Source organism: Leucopleurus acutus (assembly GCF_964270905.1).
Source record: "Leucopleurus acutus genome assembly, chromosome: 2".
In the NCBI taxonomy this organism is placed as follows: Eukaryota; Metazoa; Chordata; class Mammalia; order Artiodactyla; family Delphinidae; genus Leucopleurus; species Leucopleurus acutus.
In genome coordinates this window covers 92,473,276-92,498,208 of record NC_139143.1, presented here as the reverse complement: position 1 = coordinate 92,498,208, position 24,933 = coordinate 92,473,276, and the positions used below count along the sequence as shown (strand labels likewise).

Below are 24,933 nucleotides of genomic sequence, written 5' to 3'. Positions count from 1 at the left end.
GTGACTTACAGAACTGTAAGATATTAAATAGGTGTTGCTTTAAACTGCTAAATTTGTGGTGATTTGTTACATAGCAATAGAAAATGAATACAGCCATACTCCAAATTCTTATGCTGGCACTCCTGATTTTACAGTAAGTGCTAATGGAAAGTTCACAGAAAACAGCTAAACCCCCATTCCTTTCTCAAATTGTCCTTAGTTTGTTGACTGAAATATCAAGAACTTGACTTTATCCAGTCACACCACCAGGAATGCAAACCAATTTTCTTATGCTTAGAATCAACTAGATGACAACCCCTACATGTATAAGACATACCTCAATTTCAGAGACATTAAAGTATGAAATAAAAATGAATCTTAGGATCAATAACATACAGAAATCCATTTCTAGGAGGCTAGACGAAATGTTGAGTGAATTGTAGTTCATTGAAGCTCTGAAGGTTCCACTTTCTCTTAGGCATTCTTGGAGAGTGACAAAAGAAAAAGCATCATCTGCTTTCCACTATGAATATTAGTGGATAATAGTCCTTAATTCACTTTGAAAGTTGCCATGAGACAACTGCAAGTGAAATAACTGTGGCATACGAAATACAACTGCTTATAGTGAAACGTGTCTAATATCAATGAGGTAGATGGAGGAAGAATTAAAAATTAGGAGTCAGATATTAGCAAGGATTTTTTAAAAAATGTATAATTTTATTATTTTATATGTATGTATCTCTTAACAATATACTGTAGTCACATGATGAAATCTAGTACATCAATGAAAATGAATGACAACTATATACAACACAATGAATCTTAGAAACATAATGAAGAGTGAAAAAAATCAAATCCCCATAGACTACTATACAGTCTAATACCACTTTCATAGAGCTCAAAAAGGAGCAAAACTAAAAAATGTCACTTTAGTGTTATACACATATTTTAGGTCTTTTCTCATGTGTTAAAACTATTAAAAAGAGGGAGCAGAGGGGTAGAGACAGGAGAGGAGCACAAATAAATAAATGTAACATATGGGTAATGTTCTATTTTTTAAATTAGGTGATGAATTATTATGCTTGATAATTTGCATGTCACATCTTTTTATGTCAAAAATTACATTAAAACATAAGGGCAAAATTATGCATAATGTGTTGACAAAATTTATATTTGCATTGTTGCTTTTTAAACTATGCTTATTTTATCAGTCAGCGTTCTTAATTATAGTCAATTCAGGTTAATTTTAACAAAAAGTGATTTTATTAAAAGCTAATAATTCTCAGGTAATCCTCAGGATCTCTGGATAGCCAGAAAACCAGAATTAGAGGCTATACAACCTCTATAATCACTTCAGATAATTGCTTCAGTGAAGACCCCACTGTGTCCACTGGGGCAGAGACACTGCAGCTTACACCATTGACTTTGCTGACACTGGATACTGAATGTTGTCAGTACAGCCACTTGCTGCTCCTTCTGTGGAGGTGGATGTAGTAGCCAGTGTTGTAGTCACTGCCTTTATTCAAAGAATTCAGCATAGTTCCCTGCTTCTTTGTATCACTAACTTTTAAGGCAGCGGTATCTTCACTGGCTGCAAAGTGGCTGGGAAAACATCTGACACTTTCAAATTTTTTAGGACGGAGGAAGGCTCTGCCTCATTAGGTGATGGGTTCCCTAACTATAGTATAGGAGTTAGGATAATGGGCAGCCTAAAAAGAAATGTCAGATGTCTTCTGCAGCCCATTCCTTGGCCACTCAACACCAACACACTCCTTTGGCTAATGCTTACACTTGTTAAAATCTATTCAGTGTAAGAGGACTTGTGTCAGACATTGTTAGCTGCTTTACCAATACTGTTTCCTCTTTGCTAATAGAATACTGATTTTATTTGTGGCAGCTATGTCCCCAGCCTCCTTTGCTACTAGAAGTGACCATGTAACAGGTCAGGCAAATGACAAAGGGAAGTCTGTCTGGATTTCTGGGAAAGCATTGCTTTTCCTCATAAAAGAGAATACATATAGCTGGCATACGACATTTCCCTTTTTTTTTCTGCCTTCAAACATGGACATGACTTCTGGCAGAGCAGCAACCTTCTTGCAACAAGAAAATTGCGTGAAGGCTGAAAAACAACATGCTAAGGAGACAGATTTGAAAGACAGAACTGCACCTTTTCCTGTATGTATCAACAGTAAGGATTGTTAAGCACTGATTAAGCATTGTTCTTTTTTTTTTTTTTTTTTTGTGGTACGTGGGCCTCTCACTGTTGTGGCCTCTTCCATTGTGGAGCACAGGCTCCGGATGTGCAGGCTCAGCGGCCATGGCTCACGAGCCTAGCCGCTCCGCGGCATGTGGGATCTTCCCGGACCGGGGCACGAACCTGTGTCCCCTGCATTGGCAGGCGGACTCTCAACTACTGCGCCACCAGGGAAGCTCTAAGCATTGCTCTTTTCAGTTGCACGCACATACTCTCAGCTACACCACTCTAAAAAACAGATGACAATTATGTCTCATTCCTTAAGACTCCATTTATTAAATTCATGAAATTTTCTAATATATGGGCTGTGGTGTATCTTTTGCACCATTAATAAAATAGATTTTCCTCTCAAGAACCACTTGAACTCTGAATAGTATTTGGCATTTAAAGGAATCTTAACTTAATGGTTAAGAATATGTTTAAGTCTGGGTTTGAATCTTGGTTTCAGTTTGGAATAACAACCTCCTCGTGCCTGAGTATCTGTAAAATGAGGTACCGTTGAAATGGAGATTATATAATAACTAGAAAGCACTAAGCTTTCTAGTTCTACTCATTTTGTCTCTATTGGATTCTCAAGTTGTATATAGTCCCTCCTCTGTACTCTATACATCCTTATATTGGATTTATCACATTGTTTGCCTCTTCTACCAGATTTTTCTTCAAAAACACTGTCAACGCCTCCCCCCTGCTTTTTAAAATTCATAACTCCAAATCAAGTGCCTAACATAGTAAACTAGACAGTCTCAAACTAGTGCCTTAGAAGTTATCTGGGATGATTATTAAAATACAAATTCCTAGATTCCATCCCCAAACTTCTATTGTAGTAGGTCAGTGAACCACATTTTGAGGAACACTGAAATAGATCTTCAATGTTTGAATCAAATTATGCATAAGGTATTAATATAAGGTAATAAAGGTAGGTATCAATAATATTTACGCATTTTTCCAAGATACTTCCAAACAGTTTTAATTTTATACTTTGACTTGTAATCATGTAACTTATGATTTCTAACCATGAGGAAACCTCTAAAACCTTTCAGAAACAACTATTTATAGTTATCTGAACTACAATGTGATAATTAGAGAGTATTTATGAAAAACGCTGTGTACCTGATAGGTTGCTATATAAGTGAAAAATAAACCCTTGCACTTCCTATAATTAGACTCATTACTGAATAAAATTAGCTGATATTCTCAAAATGAGATTTTTATTAGAAAAGATAAGTTTTTACTAAAATTTTGCACATCAGTCAAGTTCCATCATCCACTGCAAAATAAACTTTCATACCCATTCAGACCAAAGTCAAGAACATTCCTTCTCCCCTTCAATTTTCTAACTACACACTATTTTCATAGTATTAACACCAGCTAGAATTCACATTATATAGGGTGCTGAGAATTCTTGAGGCTCATGCTTCAAGCTTTTGATTTACCAGGGGGAAAAGTTAACATTTAGATTTATCCTGATATCTGAGATGTAAAGAACTTTACAAACAACTCTAAAGGAACATAAAGCAGACACCATGTTATAGTTTAATGGGCCATTTGATTACCTTATCATTTTCACTGAAAACTGGCCATGGCAGCTGACCAATGGTATAGGGTACCTGCCTCCTGAATGGAACTGTGGAACACAGAGTGGCACTTAGGACATATACTGCAAGGCAAATGGCTAGACTAAAAGTTTACATACTCTTAGGAAATGAGATAAAAATGTCCACACTTCGGGTGGAAATTGTTCGCAGGATTCTGAATAGAAATTTGACAAATTCAAAAATGACATATACCGATTCATTACAGCCTACCATTTTAGGCAAAGTCCTTTGGTATTACTGGGATCAGATGCTCTTAGGATATCATGGAGAAATTCTGTTGTTTTATTTGGAGTTAATTCTTTATGGCTGTACAAAAAAAAGGTTACACCACACAAAGCACTAACAAAAAACTCTTTCTAATGATGTGTCTCTCCCATGCAGTATAGTGCTTTCGGTTACTGGGAAATATTGACAGGTTTAGCATTCATTATTTCAATTATTTTGGGGCAAACCTAAATTGATAGTATTACATGAAGTAATTTATAAGTTTGAAATGTGAGTAAACTGAGATGGGGGAATGAAATGATGAGTGGGCCTAGCTGACCACTTAGCATTTGAATCTCAACACAGCTTCTATGAATGTAATAAACTCTCATTAAGTGATACAACTTTGCTTCCTGTGAAAAATGGATCTAAAAAGAAAGCCAACTACTAGTACTAGTTATGAAAGACATCCAAGTAAGTGATGGTTCTTAATTGTAAATGAAAGTTATATATAAACTGTAGAATGTAGTACCTAAGAACTATGATGTGAATAAACCAATTATATCTTCTTCACACTGGGTAAACTACCCAAGCTGAAGATTTCCTAGTAGGACAAAATTGAAAAATTGACTACTAACATCTAATAGAATAAATAAAAGTTACTTTTAGCATCTGAACTAAGAGCACATGTGTGTGTAAACACACACAGGACAAATTTTTCAGCATTCTTTGAACAATACGATGATTATCCTACCACTAGTAAAAAAACAGTTGACTTATTTTCAAGTATGTTTCCCAGGGACTAGCAATAGGTTCTCTCAAATTAAGAGTAAAGACACCAGGCCATAAAGTGCCAACTCTTAGCACCAGAGAGACTTAAAACATCAAAAAAGGTGAATGACATTACAAATTAGAGAATCTGCCAATCTACTTCTGTGGAATTGTATTATTTTTCTCAAATGGAAACAAATCCAGGTTTATGCCAAATATATTGAAAAAGCTAATCTCTTTTTAAAATTTTTAAGAATTGCAATTTATAATCCTATATAAAATAAAATTGCTGGTTTATAATAAAATGCTCTAAGTTTCAGAGATATGAAAGAACAAAAATGAACTGAAAACAGTTCATATAAATTGAGGTCCCAGAAATGAAAATTAAAAGTAGTCTCTTAGAGAAAGGAATGGTGAAACTCAGTGTATTTTAGTGAGTATTTTCACTAACATACCCCAAAACTGTTTCGTGGACAGCCACTTTTGACTGCGAATTCTAAACTGCCACTTGATACATTTAATCAACGTTAAATCAAGTCTGAGGCAAGACACTGAATGGACAATACTCGAATAGAGAGATAATAACTTCCTTCCTCGATAAACAATCTCTAGCCGTCATTCAGAAGTTGAATTATTTGATAGCTTGGGGAGCAGCGTCCATTGAGTTTTCCTTCCTGACCCGAAGAGACTCACTACTGATGGACAATAATTCTCGAAGTTCCTTATTTTCAAGCTGGAAAAAAAAAGTATATGGTCATTTCAGGTATTTTGACTGTCAAATTGCATCAGAACACATTGTTTTGGGCCTGAAACAGAAAGCATATTATTTTAATTTTAAAAGTTTTAAGGAAACAAAAGAACTGAGAATTTCCTAAAATTCTACTTATTTATTCATTTAAAAAACATTTACTGAGTAATTTCCACATGCCACGTGTTAGGACTACACAGAAAAAAACAAGGTCCCTCTCCACTTGAGGAATTCACTGCTTGTCAAACTCTTTATAGTTCCCACAAGTTTTAGTATTGTTTCTTCTATCTTTCAAATTCCTAATAATAATTTCACTCTGCTCAATCTTCTCTCCTAGACGTCCTACGGTTTTGGAGAAAGGAAGGAAAGGGGGAAAAGAATCACTGGGCACACAGCCAGGTATCACACGCGTGTCTTACATCTATTATCTCACACAATAGGTAGGGTAAGTACCATTGCCTACATCCGTGTTCTCTTTGAGATGAGGACACTGGCCCACAAAAGTCCAAAAACTTGTCCAAACTTAGACAACTTAGATGTGGTATTGCTGGGGTCTCAATCCAATGCCCCTGTTTTTTCCACTTAAAATATTAAGTAAAATTTGTCCCACATTTCCTTAGGCTGTTTCCATAAGTGAGATAAATTAGGGACGGCGTAGACAAGATCATTCTATCATTTTACCTAACTCCTAGCTCCTAATTGGGACCTTGCCACTCCCTTTGATTTCCAGGTAGGGCAGTTTGCACTCTTCATCCTTATTCTCTCTGCAGGAAATTCTGGGAAGCCACAGCATTTTCAGGTTTCACTGAGAGTTAGAGCCCATGGTCATTAAACCTTGTACCATATAAAGTGCTTCCCTCAATACTCTGTATCTCTCTCCTAGCATTTATATACCATTTCATACCAAAATACTACTAGTCTTATTCCTTTCATTAGACTCTGAGCAGGGACCCTGTCTTTTTCTCTCTAGTATTTCTCAAAGGGCCCATGACAACATCTTGTAATAAGGAACATTCAAATCATCTATTGCAGGGGTCCCCAACCCCCGGGCCTCTGATGGCTTCTGGTCCACGGCCTGTTAGGAACCGGGCCGCATAGCAGGAGGTGAGTGGCAGGTGAGCAAGCGAAGCTTCATCTGCCGCTCCCTATCGCTCCCGTTACTGCCTGAACCATCCCCCCATCCCCACCCCCAGTCTGTGGAAAAATTGTCTTCTACGAAACTAGTCCCTGGTGCCAAAAAAGTTGGGGACTGCTGATCTATTGTAATGCTTTTCCTTAACAATTTTATGGGCACACTAACACCCCAGGCCTTTCTTTGTAAATTACTCCCATTTTTAATCAAAATATTACAGAAAATAGCTTTTAAAAAAAATCAAGACTATCCAATAAAAATTAATTTAAAAAAAATCAAGACTATAAGACTTATAAAATAGACTGCAGTCCCTTGACTTTGTTTCCCAAAGGCAACCACTTTTAATATTTTTATCTATTTCTTTTGGTATTTACTTCCATAATTCTACATAATATGCCCGGTACTGCTATTTCCTGATCATGAAGTTTAGACATTGCCTATTTGAGTTCTTTTTATGGCAGATGAGGCACCTTAGCTCACATGTAATCTGTCCCTTCCACTCTCTCTACCCTCTCAATATGATATCTCAATTTCTAGCTAATACACAGTTGGCATTTTCATTGTTTGCTGCTGATTACATTTCCTTTCTTGAAAAGGGTATGGAGGATGTATTTTAATTTTAAATCAGACCACAAAGGAAACATCAGTACCTAACAGTGATAATACAGTGATGGCGTATCTTCCAGAGTCTGAAATCTCCGTAAAATATTGTGAACCTAAAGTATCAACAATCTTACCTCTAATTGTGCTAGTTTTTCCTGAATCTTACAAAATTGATCATCATCCATTTGAACTGCTTTCCTCATCACTTCTCCCATTTCACAGATTCTGTCGATCTGACTCTCAATTTCCTGTGAGGATATTAAGAATAAAAAGGTGAAAAAGTCATCTTTTTTACAGATAGGAAGTTCATGAAAACATGTGCATTATGATGTTAAAAGTTCATTTAATCTGTGGTACAGAGGTTACAAAGGAGTTTCACTACAATCTAAGTCCTCAGAGGTAAAGCCATAATAAAGTTATCTTGTGATATTCACAGATAATTTGTTTTCAAAAGATCAGTTCTAGTCTAACCACCCATTGGACACTGGACACTATCTCTAAATGGCTGTTTAACTTAAATTTGAATACTTTTATTGGCAGGAAGCTTACCATATTCCAAAGTATCTTATTCTATCATTGGACATATCTCTTAGCAAGTTTTTCATAAAAGCTAAACTCTGTCTCCTTCAAGGATCAAGTTTTCTCCTCTGGACCACAGATTATTATCTTGTCCAGATGTAAGCCATTCACATATTTAAAATATCCCTGTGCCCTATGACTTTAGTTAACTGAAGTCATTAAAATGCTTCAAGTGGGATCTAAGATGAAACTTATCTTCCATAAATTCCACTGCAGTAAATAGTGAGGTGTCAATCTATTAATCTAGGATTAAATGATATAGTACCTGTGAATGTACAATGACAACTCTGAAGCACTCTACAAACTTAAGAACAAGTACTCAGTCTCCCAAATTAAATCATAAGCAACCAAAGTATAGAAACTATGCCATGTCTTTTATTTTTTTAAACCATACTTCTCTCTCCTAACAACATAGTATGATGCTATGTAGTTCAGTTTAATAAAAGTTTACTGACCCCCTGCTATGTGCCAAGTACTATGTTAGGGATAAAAGATGAATTCATGCTCCTTACAACCAAGGAGCTTACAGACCAGTGAAATGTACAATAACTACCCAAGTATTTACTGAGCACCTTCAACACTAACTGGCATTCTGTTTGGTGGAAGAGCTAACTAAGCATTCATTAACATCTTGAAAAGAAATCTTGGTGAAGGGGGGAGGAACTTTAGCCTTACTCAAATAAAAGGCCCTGAGCAGCCCTTTACCCCCTTCTTTCTATTCATATCTTTACAAAGCTATAGTAAAACCTACAGCAAATGTGATAAACATGAAAGGAAAACAAGCTTACTTTTCTTCAAAAGCAAACACACAATCTAAAACAATTTCAAGATTTCAATTCATTTAGAATGTATGCATCAAAGTTTCTTACTGCAGAGTGAGACTGGTGAGCTTTCAGGACTGGTTCAGCATCCACTGCTTTTTTAGCAACCATTAATTGTAACATCTGTTTCCGGTATTTGCTCATGATGAGTTCCAAAGCATCCTGGTGTTCCTCCAAGGAAACCCATAGCTCTATCAAAAAAATAAAATAACTTGGCAGTGATGTCTGAGAGGTACGTCCTAAAGCCAAACTCAAACAGTTGGAATTTTATGACACTTCATGTAACATTATGAATCCAAAGTTGTAAATTAGTGTTTAAGTCCACAGAACTCAACAGTTATGGTCTATGTGAAAAATATCTTTCTAGGCAGTGGCAGCATAATCTGGTAGAAACAACATGGGATGTGGCCTCAGAAGACATGAGTTTAAGTTTAGTTCTGTGAGTCACTAGATTACGACTCTTAAGCAAATCATTTAACCTCTCTGAGCCTATTGCTTATCTGCCTTGTAATAATAAAAACCTTGCTTGTCTACCTCAAAATGAAGATGTGAGAATGTAATGGCATGATACACGTGAAAGCCCTCTGTAAACTGATATACAAATAACTATTCATACTACTATCATTAATAATGTATTCATCAAGCCCAAGAATATACACCCGAGGATACGATTTACCTCTTCCACCTTGCACAAGGAACCTAAAAAAACCTTCAATCTTAGCTTTAATGTTTATTTCAATTAATATTTAAACATTAAATTTTAAGTCCTTGAGGATATTCTCTTGTTATGCAAGCCTCCATGTTGGGACACCTAATAAGCCATGCAATAATTCAACTCTGCTAAGCACCTCTTTGATAAGCTGCCTTTAAATAAAAAATCAGTAAGACCTTGAAAAGGGTAATGTAACAAACTTTACTGATACTGGGCGAGCACAGGCTAACTTTCCTGTTAAAAGTACTGACTTGGGAGGCGAGAATTCTACCACTGAACCACCAGTGCCCCTCTCTGACTTGGAAATACAGAATGTGCGCTTTTGTGAACAGTTTTGCAAGAACTTATGAAATATTACTGCATATGAAAAAATCATAACTACACAAAAAGGCCTGACCAACCTCTGTTTTCCTGCTGCAAGTCTCTAATCTGTGTATTCTCTTGGGACAGCAGAATGTGAGGTTTGTATTTGGACATGTCCTTTATATCGGAGGCATCCTCTTGATACTGGACAAACAGAGACAGACTAATCGCGCATTAAAGAGAACAGCCGCAGATGCAACTTAATAGGCAGGAGGCAGAGCTTCAGGGCAGCATCCTCAGCCCCGACCCCGCAGAACGTTCTCACCACCGCCCTCTTGGACCAGGACAAAATTCCAGGCCGAGTGCCCACTCTACCTCACCCTCCACCCCTCAAGTGCCCGGAACCCGAGGGCACGGACCCCTACCCTCTGCCTGACCTGGTCCGGAAGCGCTGTCCCCGCCTCCCGCATAGCGGCCACCCGCCGGTGCAGCGCCGCTGATTGATCCACTAGCGACTCGGCGGCTGCATCGTGCTCCCGCAGCCTCTCCAGTAGAGTCTTAGCGTCTGTCAGAATCTTCTCGATGGTGCAGCTCATAGCGGCCCCAGGACGACAGTCACAGAACCGCTCACCTGTGCGAAGAGTTCAGATCTCCCTGAGCCGGTCTCAGCTTTACAGACGTCACTTCCGGGTACGTTTAAAAGGCGCCTCGGTGGTAGCCGCGATATGCACTTGCGCAGTGGCAGCCTAGGCGGCCGGTGACCCGCTTCACCCGGCGGCTTTCCTGGAGTCTCGCCCAGGGCACAGCCCTGGAAGCCTGCCCTTGCCCCGCCCTTGGTTTCCTGTTTCCACAGCCTGGTGGTCGAGTTGTGTTAAAGCTGGGCTAGTCCGAGTTTCTCCTTTCCCTACTGGTTTTGATTGATGTGGATTGTTATTGTAACCGTTTTTTTTTTAAAATTTTTTTAATATTGGTAAAATATGCATAAAATGTATCATCTTAACCATTCAATAGTAGTAAGTACTTCAGGTTGTTGTGCAGTCATCGCTACCATTCATCTCCAAAAATCTTTTCATCTTGCAAAACTGAAACTCTGCACCCATTAGACTTCCCCTATTCTGCCTTCCTCCCAGCCCTAGGCAGCCACTATTCTACCTTCTGTCTCTATGAGTTTGACTACTTTAGTTACCCCATACAAGTGTAATCATATAATGTGATGGCTTATTTCACTTGGCATAATGTCCTCAAGTTTCACACAACGTTCTGTTCATCTATTCATCTATTGATGGACCCTTGGGTTGCTTCCACCTTTAGGCTGATGTGAATAATGCTGTTATGAACACATGTATAACTATCTGTTTGAATCCCTCTTTTCAATTTTTTCGAGTGTATACCCAGAAGTGGAATTGCTGGGGCATGTGGTAATTCTATTTTTAAATTTTTGAGGAATGACCATAGTGTTTTCCACAGTGGCTGTGCCATTTTACATTTTCACCAGCAGTGCACAAGGGTCCCAATTTCTTCACATCCTTGTAGACACTTGCTATTTTCTGGTTGTTTTTTTAATAGCCATCTTAATACGTGTGAGATGGAGTCATTATTTTCTGCTTACCTTTTTTTTTTCTGTTTTAATTCAATTATTAATTGAAAATAAATTTAACCAGAACAGCAATGACTTGTGCTGTTATATTGGTTTATGAGTTTACCTTGTCAAGCTTGTGTGTCAAACTTTGTTCTTTTTCATTAATTACTTTAATACTGTAAATACTTTTGGAGAGTCTTGTTTCAGGCAGTGTTTAGTGTCTGGGAATACAGCAGAGAATGACACAGGTCTTGGCCCTTAGGGAATTTATATTCTTTTCTTTTTAAACATCTTTATTGGAGTATAATTGCTTTACAATGGAGTGTTAGTTTTTGCTGTATAACAAAGTGAATAGGGAGTTTACATTCTAATGGGAGAAAGAGTTCATACTCTTATAAGTAATTGAAGGTAATGACATGATTAGGAACATGGTGAAAGGGGCAAGAGTGTCACAGCAGTGAGAGGTCAGAGAAGGGGGTGCAGGAGGAGAATTGGGCTTTTTACCTTTGTATTCCCAGCAGATTCTGGAAGAAAATCTGCCTACCACACCTCCTATAGATAATACTGCTGGCCCACCTATCCCACAATTGCAGAGTTTGCAAACAATGTTTTAATATATTCTTTTACTAAAACCACAATTCCAAGCAATTAGTGCTCTCCTCCACTTTCCCACACGATTTGAACCACAGTCCCACAGAACATTTACATTACGCAAAGGAGAGGTGCTAAGTATACACAACAGGCAGTGGCCCTTAGGAGAGACAATCTAGTGGAATTCTCTAATTCTCTTTTTGTTACACTCATACAATCTGTTCCTACTGAAATCTGGAAGACGACATTTTAGGTCCATTAGAAAGCCACAAAAGTATGTAATCGACTCTATTGAATTCTACTTCTTATTATGCTATCCTGTGGAATTTTTTTCCGATTACCATTCTATGCTGTGCCTCAGGAGGCCTAGATCCTGTCCTCCCCCCTTTTTCCTAACCTGGGAGGCCAACGTTTACATTAGAAGGTATACTAGTTCTATGGTACCATAACCGTCTCTAACACCTGGTCTATGGAAAGGATTGTATCCAGAATTGCTATCAGTATTGACAGCAATACTGATGTTAAGTGCTTACTCTGTGTCTGTCACTGTTCTAAGGACTTTATAGTAAAGTTATTTAATCCTCACAATTACCATATAGGTTAGATTTCCTGCAAACAATGTCTTATGCATCAGAGAGCTTTAGTATTATCTATCTAGCTCAAACGTTTCTTTCCAGATATTGACCACTTTCCCTAAGTCAGCTTTTGATTACACAGGTCCATAATTCCTTATTCAAAACCTTGGGACATGATGTGTTCTGAGATTCAGAAAATGTAATACTTTAGAAAGGTAATAAGATCCATATACTGTATATTATATATACTCCTGGCAGGGTCTGAATGAATTATGTGCATCTTTTGCACATATATTGCATTTTTAATAAAACTGACTGCCTAGAGTTAATAGTATTCTTCATATTTCCAGTCTTAGGCTGCTCTGTGACAGAATATAATTACTATTTTTCTTTAGGAGTGTGCATGTTTTTGGTATAAATATTTGCTTATAATAGATTGGGAGGATAGTCCACAAGAGGAGCATGAAGGTCTGAAATTCTTTTCACTATAACCTGGAGGAAAGTGTGTGAAAAGGAACTGGACTGGATCTTACATGAAGTGTCGAAATAGGATAGTGCACCACACATGGGCCTAGTTAAGGCTGAGTGAGTCAGACTTTGGAAACTGCACTGTCAACTATTATGGATTAGCTTCCTGGAGCCAGGGTCCATATCATACTTTGCATGGTGGGAAATAGGAGATCTTTCCTGAATTCAGTGCTTGTTCCCACTATCAGTCATCCTTGAGGAGAAAATGTGGCCCCTACCTAGAGGCCAGCTTTTTCTCTGGCTGGGTCTGAGAAAGAGAGCGAAAGCCCATGGCTTGGAAAGGAAAAGATAATGCTAAAGTGACTCCTGATTTTGGGAGGAGAGCTGCCATTCTACAACACCATGACCAGCTGGAGGATAAGGAGAGAGCTCACTGGTAGAGAACCCTCAGGGATAAAGTATTGCCAGTAGATTCTAGGGCAATGATAATTAAAATTTTGGTTTAAATGATCATCTTTCCTCGTGTTGTAGTCCCTTTTATATTTGAGCCAGCAGTTAAGTTTATAAATACTAAAGCCTCAGGTTAGCTGTACTTAGGGATTTTAGGTAGGTGCTTAAGGCTACACTTGGGGCAAAGCTTTAGCGAGATAATCCTGGTAGGATGTTGAAATGATTTTGAGATAGCATGAAGAGATCTTGTGAGAAACACAGGGAAGTAGACTGAAGTAAGAGATGGCAAGAAACAATAATATATTTGTGGAACATGTAAGCATTTCCCAAGGAATCTTAGAAATACTTAGGGAGTGGACAGAACTCCCTGAGGTCACATAGGATGGGGGCTTAGACTATGTTAGCTGGACATTAAAGGTAAAGGTGATCACCTCAATTCTGGAGAACTTGGGGAGAATTTGAAGGTTGTACTTGTAACCCAAGGAACCTTGACTAAAGCTTACCAGGATATGTTAGGACCTTTTTAGAGGGCAGAAATCTGGGGCAATCCTGGCTTTGTCAGCCTTCACAGGGTAGGTCTGACTGTGGGGAGTGAGAAGCTTCACCTAATGCTACACCTTTAAGTCAGTCTGGCATACGTGATAATGTTAGCTGGAGACAGTCTGGTGCTGTTTGTGTCTAAGTATTAAACCTCGTTTCCTCTCCAACCCTATTTCTATCTGACTCTGATCCTTGGCTTCACTTCTTGTTTACAGTTCTGCTCCTACTCATTGGACTGTCATCAGTATTTGGTCTTCCCTGTTGGACTCTTGGCCCTTCCTTAAGGATTTGGATCAGAGCCACCTTAGTTTTTCAGGCCTCAAAAATCAAGCTTTGTTTTGGGGTGATGAGAGTGCTCTAAAATTAGATTGTGGTGATGGTTGCAGTACTCTGTGAATATACTAAAAACCATTGACATGTACACTGTAAATACATGAATTTTATGGCATATGAATAAATAAATATGTGAATAAAGCTGTTAACAATCAAGTTCTGGATCACTGGCTAGTCACAATAAAAATAATAGTAACTTATATTTGTAGAACATTCACTAGGTGCAGTGAAACGACCTTAAGGCTTTATTCATAATTCTCACAACAACCTTATGAGGTAGGTATTATCACTACCCCTACTTTAACAGAGAAGGAACATGTAATTTTCTCTAGGTCATACTGCTTATGTGTTCCAGAGCCAAGGTAAGAGTTGGGAGTCTGATTTCAGAATCAGTACTCTTTACCACTACACTGTAGTGTGGTGTTAGGGCAGGGTGGGAGTTAAGTATGTTCGTTTTTCTCATTAAAGAAGGAGGTAAAATCAGGTGCTGAGAATGGTAGTAGGGGTGGTTATTAAATGGTGCAAGGGTTTGGAATAAAGTAATTACTGAAGTGAATCAGAGGGTATATCATTTATTTATTGCTGCATAAAAAACTACCCCAGAACTTAGTGGCTTAAAACAATAATCATTTATTTTGTTCATGAGTCTTCTGGGTAGTCCTTCTGGTCTGGGTCAGGCTTGGCTGATTCTGTTTGTGATTTGTTGGTTGGCAGGAGGCTAGCTGGTCCTGGATGTGTTCATTCACATGTCTGGTGGTAGGCCAGCTGTCAGCTGGAGTGATTGGTCATGTGTCTCATCCTTTAGTAGGCTAGCCATGGCTTGTTCATGTGGCTATGGGATAACAAGATCATTACAAGCCCAAATGTGCAAGTTTTTTTTTCACCTCTGCTTATTCATGTATACTACAGTGTCTCACTGGTCAAAGCAAATCATGTGGCCAGCCCACATTCAAGGGATGGGGAAACAGACTCTACTTCTTTCTGGAAGGGAAAGAATGTGTGTCATTTTTGCAATCTATCATAGGAGATTTGCAGTCTCTCATAGAAGGAGAGGTACCAATGTTTAAAGATAAATGAGTGGTGTTAGGGGTCTGACTAAAATTAGAAATTATACTTTTGTGGTGGCACAGTCTCCATGATTTTACAATTTTCTGTGGCGTGGTTCAACTTCTTAGAGACAAATTGTAGTACTAGCAGTGGAAGAGAGTGAGGTCTTTGGGAATCTGTAATGAGGCCCAGCTGAAGAAGAAGGCAGTGGGCATGGGGGATGGTACTTGGTGGATGGACTGATATGCAACTGAGGGGGCAGTGGTGCTTGATAGAGGCAGAACCATGCAGTAGAGAGAACCTAGTAGAGATTACTGCTTTTAGTGGGATAGGAGGGGCAAAACAACATGGATTCCAGATAGTCTTTGACTGGTCCTGTCTGTTATCATATGTAATACATTCTTTAGGACATCCATAAATATGAATGAATTTTGCTAGAAGACAGGTGTCTTAAAAGAGCAAGTGGAGCAAAGCTGGTGATACATTAGGTTTTTAAATTTCATACACAATAGAAACCACAATTCCCAAGAAGATAGTGGCTTTAATTTCTGATATATTGGAAAGCTGGATTAAGCAGGCATGCTTGCTTTATTTTTCTTTTCTTTTTTTCTACTTGTGAGTGGTATGTGTATGTGTGGGGAGTACTGGCAGGTTGTAACTTTAGCTTTGTTACTCCCAAGTGGGGTCGTAGTGATTATGTAGTTGACTTCCTCCACTGGACTGATGCCAAAGTTTCAGATTTTCCACTTGTAAGTTTGTATATGCTTTTAATAAATGTTGAATTTCCAAACAATGTGAACATTTCTCAGATATCATTAGACATCTTCTTTTCCCTTTAAAAAGTGTTATAGGAATTCTTTGGTGAATTTGATTTAATGGAACATCTTTGTTAGAAAGTAAGTAGCAACAAAACCCAAATATATCCACCAAAAAGCACAAAAATATCTTTGTAATAATAGTCACAACAATAATAAACATTTATTGAGCACACTTTATGTTTTAAGCATGTAATAAACATTTACAGTTATTAGAACATTTACTCTTCACAACATCCCAGAGTTCTGAGGGTAGAATAGTGGAGAGAAAAAAAAAAAAAGCCTGAGAGAAGGAGAGAGAGAGAGAGAAATGAAAGAGTACTCTGGAGATGTGGAATGACTGGGACTAGGGTGAGGCAAGAGAGAAGTCCAGACCACAGACTTCAAGGAGGTACTTATTCTTAGGTTTTTGCTTGAGCCTGAGAGTGAAGTCCTCCTTAAATTTTGTTCCTGGGCACCTCTCTTGCCTTACCCTAGTCCCAGGCCTGGATCTGCAAAGTGTCATCCTAAATTCTTCAGCCAAGTACTGATTAGCACAAGAATATTAGGAAACTGCCCGTGGCTGGGGAAAGAACCACCTAAAAGACTAGATAGAGGGAACCATGCTCAAAATTCCTGGATCAGAGGTGAAGGGCAGTTTATTACTATCTGCAATAACAGTAGCCAGAGCATCAGGACTTTCATGTTGTTTCCCCATCTTAACTTCCCACAAAGTGATGTAAAGGGGGCAGAATGACACCTGCACATGTAGTGGGTTGATATAGGAGAAACTGGAGCTTACGGAACATGAATCTTTTACAAAGGGTAGTAAGCATGCCTCCCTTTTGGTCTGGAGGGAGACACTATCTTATCCTTAAAGATTGTTTTCTAGTCAAACACCTATGAAAAGATACTATGAATAAAGGGGAAAAGTACATTAGTTGCAAGATGTGCATAAATGTTAGAGACCCTTGGAGAATTGACTCTCAACAACTACCTCCTAGCCTTATTCCAAACACATACTATACCTTTATAGGAGTTGTAAACTCAAAGCCCAAGAGGGGCCATACAGGAATAGTAAATGAGTTAACTGAGCTAAGTGCTAATAATAGGGACTGGAAGGCTCTGTGGTGAAGAATTCAAGAGAGTATGCCTCCCCCACAACCCTACCTAAATCATGCAGATTAAAAAAATTTTTAAATAGAGTGCTTGCCAAATAAAACTATGGTCACTGCTCACACTCACTTAAAGATGAGCGCAACCCTTTCCTTATACATTTGTGTTAGTATATTCTCTACAAGAATTTTGAAAAAAATATCAACCTACTTACCGTTTTTAAGTTGTTTGTGATTTTTAATTTTTTTCACATCTTTATTGGAGTATAATTGCTTTACAATGGTGTGTTAGTTTCTGCTTCATAACAAAGTGAATCAGTTATACATATACATATGTTCCCATATATCCTCCCTCTTGCGTCTCCCTCCCTCCCACCCTCCCTATCCCACCCCTCCGGGTGGTCACAAAGCACCAAGCTGATCTCCCTGTGCTATGCGGCTGCTTCCCACTAGCTATCTACCTTACGTTTGGTAGTGTATATATGTCCATGCCTCTCTCTCGCTTTGTCACAGCTTACCCTTCTGCCTCCCCATATCCTCAAGTCCATTCTCTAGTAGGTCTGTGTCTTTATTCCTGTCTTACCCCTAGGTCCTTCATGACATTTTTTTTTCTTAAATTCCATATATATGTGTTAGCATACGGTATTTGTCTTTCTCTTTCTGACTTACTTCACTCTGTATGACAGACTCTAGGTCTATCCACCTCATTAAAAATAGCTTAATTTCGTTTCTTTTTATGGCTGAGTAATATTCCATTGTATATATGTGCTACATCTTCTTTATCCATTCATCCAAAGATGGGCACTTAGGTTGTTTCCATCTCCTGGCTATTGTAAATAGAGCTGCAATGGACATTTTGGTACATGACTCTTTTTGAATTATGGTTTTCTCAGGGTATATGCCCAGTAGTGGGATTGCTGGGTCATATGGTAGTTCTATTTGTAATTTTTTAAGGAACCTCCATACTGTTTTCTACAGTGGCTGTATCAATTTACATTCCCACCAGCCGTGCAAGAGGGTTCCCTTTTCTCCACACCCTCTCCAGCATTTATTGTTTCTAGATTTTTTTTAACATCTTTATTGGGGTATAATTGCTTTACAATGGTGTGTTAGTTTCTGCTTTATAACAAAGTGAATCAGTTATACATATACATATGTTCCCATATCTCTTCCCTCTTGCGTCTCCCTCCCTCCCACCCTCCCTATCCCACCCCTCTAGGTGGTCATAAAGCACTGAGCTGATCTCTCTGTGCTATGTGGCTGCTTCCCACTAGCTATCTACCTTACGTTTGGTAGTGTATATATGTCCATGACTCTCTCTCGCTTTGTCACAGCTTACCTTACCCCCCCCCATATCCTCAAGTCCATTCTCTAGTAGGTCTGTGGCTTTATTCCTGTCTAACCCATAGGTTCTTCATGACATTTTTTTCCTTAAATTCCATATATATGTGTTAGCATACGGTATTTGTCTTTCTCTTTCTGACTTACTTCACTCTGTATGACAGACTCTAGGTCTATCCACCTCATTAAAAATAGCTCAACTGCATTTCTTTTTATGGCTGAGTAATATTCCATGGTATATATGTGCCACATCTTCTTTATCCATTCATCCGAAGATGGGCACTTAGGTTGTTTCCATCTCCTGGCTATTGTAAATAGAGCTGCAATGAACATTTTGGTACATGACTCTTTTTGAATTATGGTTTTCTCAGGGTATATGCCCAGTAGTGGGATTGCTGGGTATGGTAGTTCTATTTGTAGTTTTTTAAGGAACCTCCATACTGTTCTCCATAGTGGCTGTACCAATTCACATTCCCACCAGCAGTGCAAGAGTGTTCCCTTTTCTCTACACCCTCTCCAGCATTTATTGTTTCAAGATTTTTTCATGATGGCCATTCTGACTGGTGTGAGATGACATCTCATTGTAGTTTTGATTTGCATTTCTCTAATGATTAATGAAGTTGAGCATTCTTTCATGTGTTTGTTGGCAGTCTGTATATCTTCTTTGGAGAAATGTCTATTTAGGTCTTCTGCCCATTTTTGGATTCGGTTGTTTGGTTTTTTGTTATTGAGCTGCATGAGCTGCTTATAAATTTTGGAGGTTAATCCTTTGTCAGTTGTTTCATTTGCAAATATTTTCTCCCATTCTGAGGGTTGTCTTTTGGTCTTGTTTATGGTTTCCTTTGCTGTGCAAAAGCTTTGAAGTTTCATTAGGTCCCATTTGTTTATTTTTGTTTTTATTTCCATTACTCTAGGAGGTGGGTCAGAAAGGATCTTGCTGTGATTTATGTCATAGAGTGTTCTGCCTATGCTTTCCCCTAAGAGTTTGATAGTTTCTGGCCTTACGTTTAGGTCTTTAATCCATTTTGAGCTTATTTTTGTGTATGGTGTTAGGGAGTGATCTAATCTCATACTTTTACATGTACCTGTCCAGTTTTCCCAGCACCACTTATTGAAGAGGCTGTCCTTTCTCCACTGTACATTCCTGCCTCCTTTATCAAAGATGAGGTGACCATATGTGCGTGGGTTTATCTCTGGGGTTTCTATCCTGTTCCACTGATCTATCTTTCTGTTTTTGTGCCAGTACCATACTGTCTTGATTACTGTAGCTTTGTAGTATAGTCTGAAGTCAGGGAGCCTGATTCCTCCAGCTCTGTTTTTCGTTCTCAAGATTGCTTTGGCTATTTGGGGTCTTTTATGTTTCCATACAAATTGTGAAATTTTTTGTTCTAGCTCTGTGAAAAATACCAGTGGTAGTTTAATAGGGATTGCATTGAATCTGTAGATTGCTTTGGGTAGTAGAATCATTTTCACAATGTTGATTCTTCCAATCCAAGAACATGGTATATATCTCCACCTATTTGTATCATCTTTAATTTCTTTCATCAGTGTCTTATAATTTTCTGCATACAGGTCTTTTGTCTCCTTAGGTAGGATTATTTCTAGATATTTTATTCTTTTTGTTGCAATGGTAAATGGGAGTGTTTTCTTGACTTCACTTTCAGATTTTTCATCATTAGTGTATAGGAATGCCAGAGATTTCTGTGCAGTAATTTTGTATCCTACTACCTTACCAAATTCATTGATTAGCTCTCGTAGTTTTCTGGTTGCATCTTTAGGATTTTCTATGTATAGTATCATGTCATCTGCAAACAGTGACAGCTTTACTTCTTCTTTTCCGATTTGGATTCCTTTTATTTCCTTTTCTTCTCTGATTACTGTGGCTAACACTTCCAAAACTATGTTGAATAAGAGTGGTGAGAGTGGGCAACCTTGTCTTGTTCCTGATCTTAGTGGAAATGCTTTCACTTTTTCACCATTGAGGATGATGTTGCCTGTGGGTTTGTCATATGTGGCCTTTACTATGTTGAGGAAAGTTCCCTCTATGCCTACTTTCTGCAGGGTTTTTATTATAAATGGGTGTTGAATTTTGTCAAAGGCTTTCTCTGCATCTATTGAGTTGATCATATGGTTTTTCTCCTTCAATTTGTTAATATGGTTTATCACATTGATTGATTTGCGTATATTGAAGAATTCTTGCATTCCTGGAATAAACCCTACTTGATCATGGTGTATGATCCTTTTAATGTGCTGTTGGATTCTGTTTGCTACTATTTTGTTGAGGATTTTTGCATCTCTGTTCATCAGTGATATTGGCCTGTAGTTTTCTTTCTTTGTGACATCCTTGTCTGGTTTTGGTATTAAGGTGATGGTGGCCTTGTAGAATGAGTTTGGGAGTGTTCGTCCCTCTGCTATATTTTGGAAGAGTTTGAGAAGGATAGGTGTTAGCTCTTCTCTAAATGTTTGATAGAATTCGCCTGTGAAGCCATCTGGTCCTGGGCTTTTGTTTGTTGGAAGATTTTAAATCACAGTTTCAATTTCAGTGCTTGTGATTGGTCTGTTCATATTTTCTATTTCTTCCTGATTCAGTCTTGGCAGGTTGTGCATTTCTAAGAATTTGTCCATTTCTTCCAGGTTGTCCATTTTATTGGCATAGAGTTGCTTGTAGTAATCTCTCATGATCTTTTGTATTTCTGCAGTGTCAGTTGTTACTTCTCCTTTATCATTTCTAATTCTATTGATTTGAGTCTTCTCCCTTTTTTTCTTGATGAGTCTGGCTAATGGTTTATCTATTTTGTTTATCTTCTCAAAGAACCAGCTTTTAGTTTTATTGATATTTGCTATTGTTTCCTTCATTTCTTTTTCATTTATTTCTGATCTGATATTTCTGATTTCTTTCCTTCTGTTAACTTTGGAGCTTTTTTGTTCTTCTTTCTCTAATTGCTTTAGGTGCAAGGTTAGGTTGTTTATTCGAGATGTTTCCTGTTTCTTAAGGTAGGATTGTATTGCTATAAACTTCCCTCTTAGAACTGCTTTTGCTGCATCCCATAGGTTTTGGGTTGTCGTGTCTCCATTGTCATTTGTTTCTAGGTATTTTTTTATTTCCTCTTTGATTTCTTCAGTGATCACTTCATTATTAAGTATTGTATTGTTTAGCCTCCATGTGTTTGTATTTTTTACAGATCTTTTCCTGTAATTGATATCTAGTCTCATAGCCTTGTGGTTGGAAAAGATACTTGAAACAATTTCAATCTTCTTAAATTTACCAAGGCTTGACTTGTGATCCAGATATGATCTATCCTGGAGAATGTTCCATTAGCAGTTGAGAAAAATGTGTATTCTGTTGGTTTTGGATGGAATGTCCTATAAATATCAATTAAGTCCATCTTGTTTAATGTATCATTTAAAGCTTGTGTTTCCTTATTTATTTTCATTTTGGATGATCTGTCCATTGGTGAAAGTGGGGTGTTAAAGTCCCCTACTATGAATGTGTTACTGTCGATTTCCCCTTTTATGGCTGTTAGTATTTGCCTTATGTATTGAGGTGCTCCTATGTTGGGTGCATAAATATTTACAATTGTTATATCTTCTTCTTGGATCAATCCCTTGATCATTATGTAGTGTTCTTCTTTGTATCTTCTAATAGTCTTTATTTTAAAGTCTATTTTGTCTGATATGAGAATTGCTACTCCAGGTTTCTTTTGGTTTCCATTTGCATGGAATATCTTTTTCCATCCCCTTACTTTCAGTGTGTATGTGTCTCTAGGTCTGAAGTGGGTCTCTTGTAGACAGCATATATATGGGTCTTGTTTTTGTATCCATTCAGCCAATCTGTGTCTTTTGGTGAGAGCATTTAGTCCATTTACATATAAGGTAATTATCAATATGTATGTTCCTATTCCCATTTTCTTAATTGTTTTGGGTTCGTTATTGTATGTCTTTTCCTTCTCTTGTGTTTCTTGCCTAGAGAAGTTCCTTTAGCAGTTGTGGTAAAGCTGGTTTGGTGGTGCTGAACTCTCTCAGCCTTTGCTTGTCTGTAAAGGTTTTAATTTCTCCATCAAATCTGAATGAGATCCTTGCTGGGTAGAGTAATCTTGGTTGCAGGTTTTTCTACTTCATCACTTTAAATATGTCCTGCCAGTCCCTTCTGGCTTGCAGAGTTTCTGCTGAAAGATCAGCTGTTAACCTTATGGGGATTCCTTTGTGTGTTATTTGTTGTTTTTCCCTTGCTGCTTTTAATATGTTTTCTTTGTATTTAATTTTTGACAGTTTGATTAATATGTGTCTTGGTGTATTTCTCCTTGGGTTTATCCTGTATGGGACTCTCTGTGCTTCCTGGACTTGATTAACTATTTCCTTTCCCATATTAGGGAAGTTTTCAACTATAATCTCTTCAAATATTTTCTCAGTCCCTTTCTTTTTCACTTCTTCTTCTGGAACCCCTATAATTTGAATGTTGGTCCGTTTAATGTTGTTCCAGAGGTCTCTGAGACTGTCCTCAGTTCTTTTCATTCTTTTTTCTTTATTCTGCTCTGCAGTAGTTATTTTCACTATTTTATCTTCCAGGTCACTTATCCGTTCTTCTGCCTCAGTTATTCTGCTACTGATCCCATCTAGAGTATTTTAAATTTCATTTATTGTGTTGTTCATCGTTGTTTATTTCATCTTTAGTTCTTCTAGGTCCTTGTTAAATGTTTCTTGCATTTTGTCCATTCTATTTCCAAGATTTTGGATCCCCTTTACTATCATTATTCTGAATTCTTTTTCAGGTAGACTGCCTATTTTCTCTTCATTTGTTAGGTCTGGTGGGTTTTTATCTTGCTCCTTCATCTGCTGTGTGTTTTTCTGTCTTCTCATTTTGTTTATCTTACTGTGTTTGGGGGGTCTCCTTTTTGCAGGCTGCAGGTTCGTAGTTCTCATTGTTTTCGGTGTCTGTCCCCAGTGGCTAAACTTAGTTTAGTGGGTTGTGTAGGCTTCCTGGTGGAGGGGACTAGTGCCTGTGTTCTGGTGGATGAGGCTGGATCTTGTCTTTCTGGTGGGCAGGTCCACGTCTGGTGGTGTGTTTTGGGGTGTCTGTGGAGTTATTATGATTTTAGGCAGCCTCTCTGCTAATAGGTGGGGTTGTGTTCCTGTCTTGCTAGTTGTTTGGCATAGGATGTCCAGCACTGTAGCTTGCTGGTCATTGAGTGATGCTGGGTGCTGGTGTTGAGATGGAGATCTCTGGGAGATTTTCACCGTTTGATATTATGTGGAGCTGGGAGGTCTCTTGTGGACCAGTGTCCTGAGGTTGGCTCTCCCTCCTCAGAGGCACAGCACTGACTCCTGACTGCAGCACCAAGAGCCTTTCATCCACACGGCTCAGAATAAAAGTGAGAAAAAGTAGAAAGAAAGAATTAGTAGAAGTAGAAAAAAGAAAGAAAGAAACAAACAAACAAACAAAGGAGGCAGGGAGGGAGCAAGGGAGGAAGGAAGGAAGGAAGGAAGGAGCGAAGCAAGGAAGGAGAAAAAGAAAGAAAGAAAGATGATAAAATAAAATAAAGTAAGATAAAATATAATAAAGTTATTAAAATAAATAATTATTAAGGAAAAAAAAAAAGGACGGATAGAACCCTAGGACAAATGGTGGAAGCAAAGCTATACAGACGTAATCTCACACAGAAGCATACACATACACACTCACAAAAAGAGGAAAAGGGGAAAAAATCATAGATCTTGCTCTCAACGTCTACCTCCTCAATTTGGGATGATTTGTTGTCTAAAGGAGGGAAGGAAGCAAGGCAAGAAAGAAAGAAAGAAAGAAAGGAAGGAAGGAAGGAAGAAAGAAGATAAAGTAGAATAAAGTTATTAAAATCAAAAATAATTATTAAGAAAAAAAATTTTAAAAAGGAAGGATAGAACCCTAGGACAAATGGTGGAAGCAAAGCTATACAGACAAAATCTCACACAGAAGCATACATATACACACTCACAAAAATAGGAAAAGGGGAAAAAATCATAAATCTTGCTCTCAAAGTCCACCTCCTCAATTTGGGATGATTCGTTGTCTATTCATGTATTCCACAGATGCAGGGTACATCAAGTTGATTGTGGAGCTTTAATCCGCTGCTTCTGAGGCTGCTGGGAGAGTTTTCCCTTTCTCTTCTTTGTTTTCACAGCTCCCAGGGGCTCAGTTTCGGATTTGGCCCCGCCTCTGCGTGTAGGTCGCAGGAGGGTCTCTGTTCTTCGCTCAGACAGGACGGGGTTAAAGGAGCCGCTGATTCAGGGGCTCTGGCTCACTCAGGCCGGGGCGAGGGAGGGGCACGGAGCGCGGGGCGGGCCTGCGGCGGCAGAGGCCGGCGTGACGTTGCAGCAGCGTGACGCGCGCTGTGCGTTCTCCCGGGGAAGTTATCCCTGGATCCC

General features: G+C 38.4%; 1 protein-coding gene across 3 annotated transcripts; it reads right to left on the bottom strand.

The window, feature by feature from the left end:
* Positions 1 to 843: 843 nt before the first annotated feature.
* On the bottom strand, positions 844 to 10,349 carry SIKE1 (suppressor of IKBKE 1). Of its 3 annotated transcripts, none has more exons than XM_082833814.1 (5): positions 10,139 to 10,349; positions 9,800 to 9,905; positions 8,735 to 8,877; positions 7,421 to 7,534; positions 844 to 5,536 (listed from the first exon to the last, which is right to left on the bottom strand). In XM_082833814.1, the coding sequence occupies exons 1-5, from the start codon at positions 10,295 to 10,297 to the stop codon at positions 5,435 to 5,437; spliced, it is 624 nt and encodes a 207-aa protein (XP_082689940.1). In that variant the 5' UTR covers positions 10,298 to 10,349; the 3' UTR covers positions 844 to 5,434. The 3 variants fall into 3 exon arrangements, with proteins under 3 accessions (XP_082689940.1, XP_082689941.1, XP_082689942.1); XM_082833815.1 differs by lacking the exon at positions 844 to 5,536 and adding an exon at positions 5,537 to 5,609; XM_082833816.1 differs by lacking the exon at positions 844 to 5,536 and adding an exon at positions 5,811 to 5,893.
* Between the last annotated feature and the right edge of the window lie 14,584 nt (positions 10,350 to 24,933).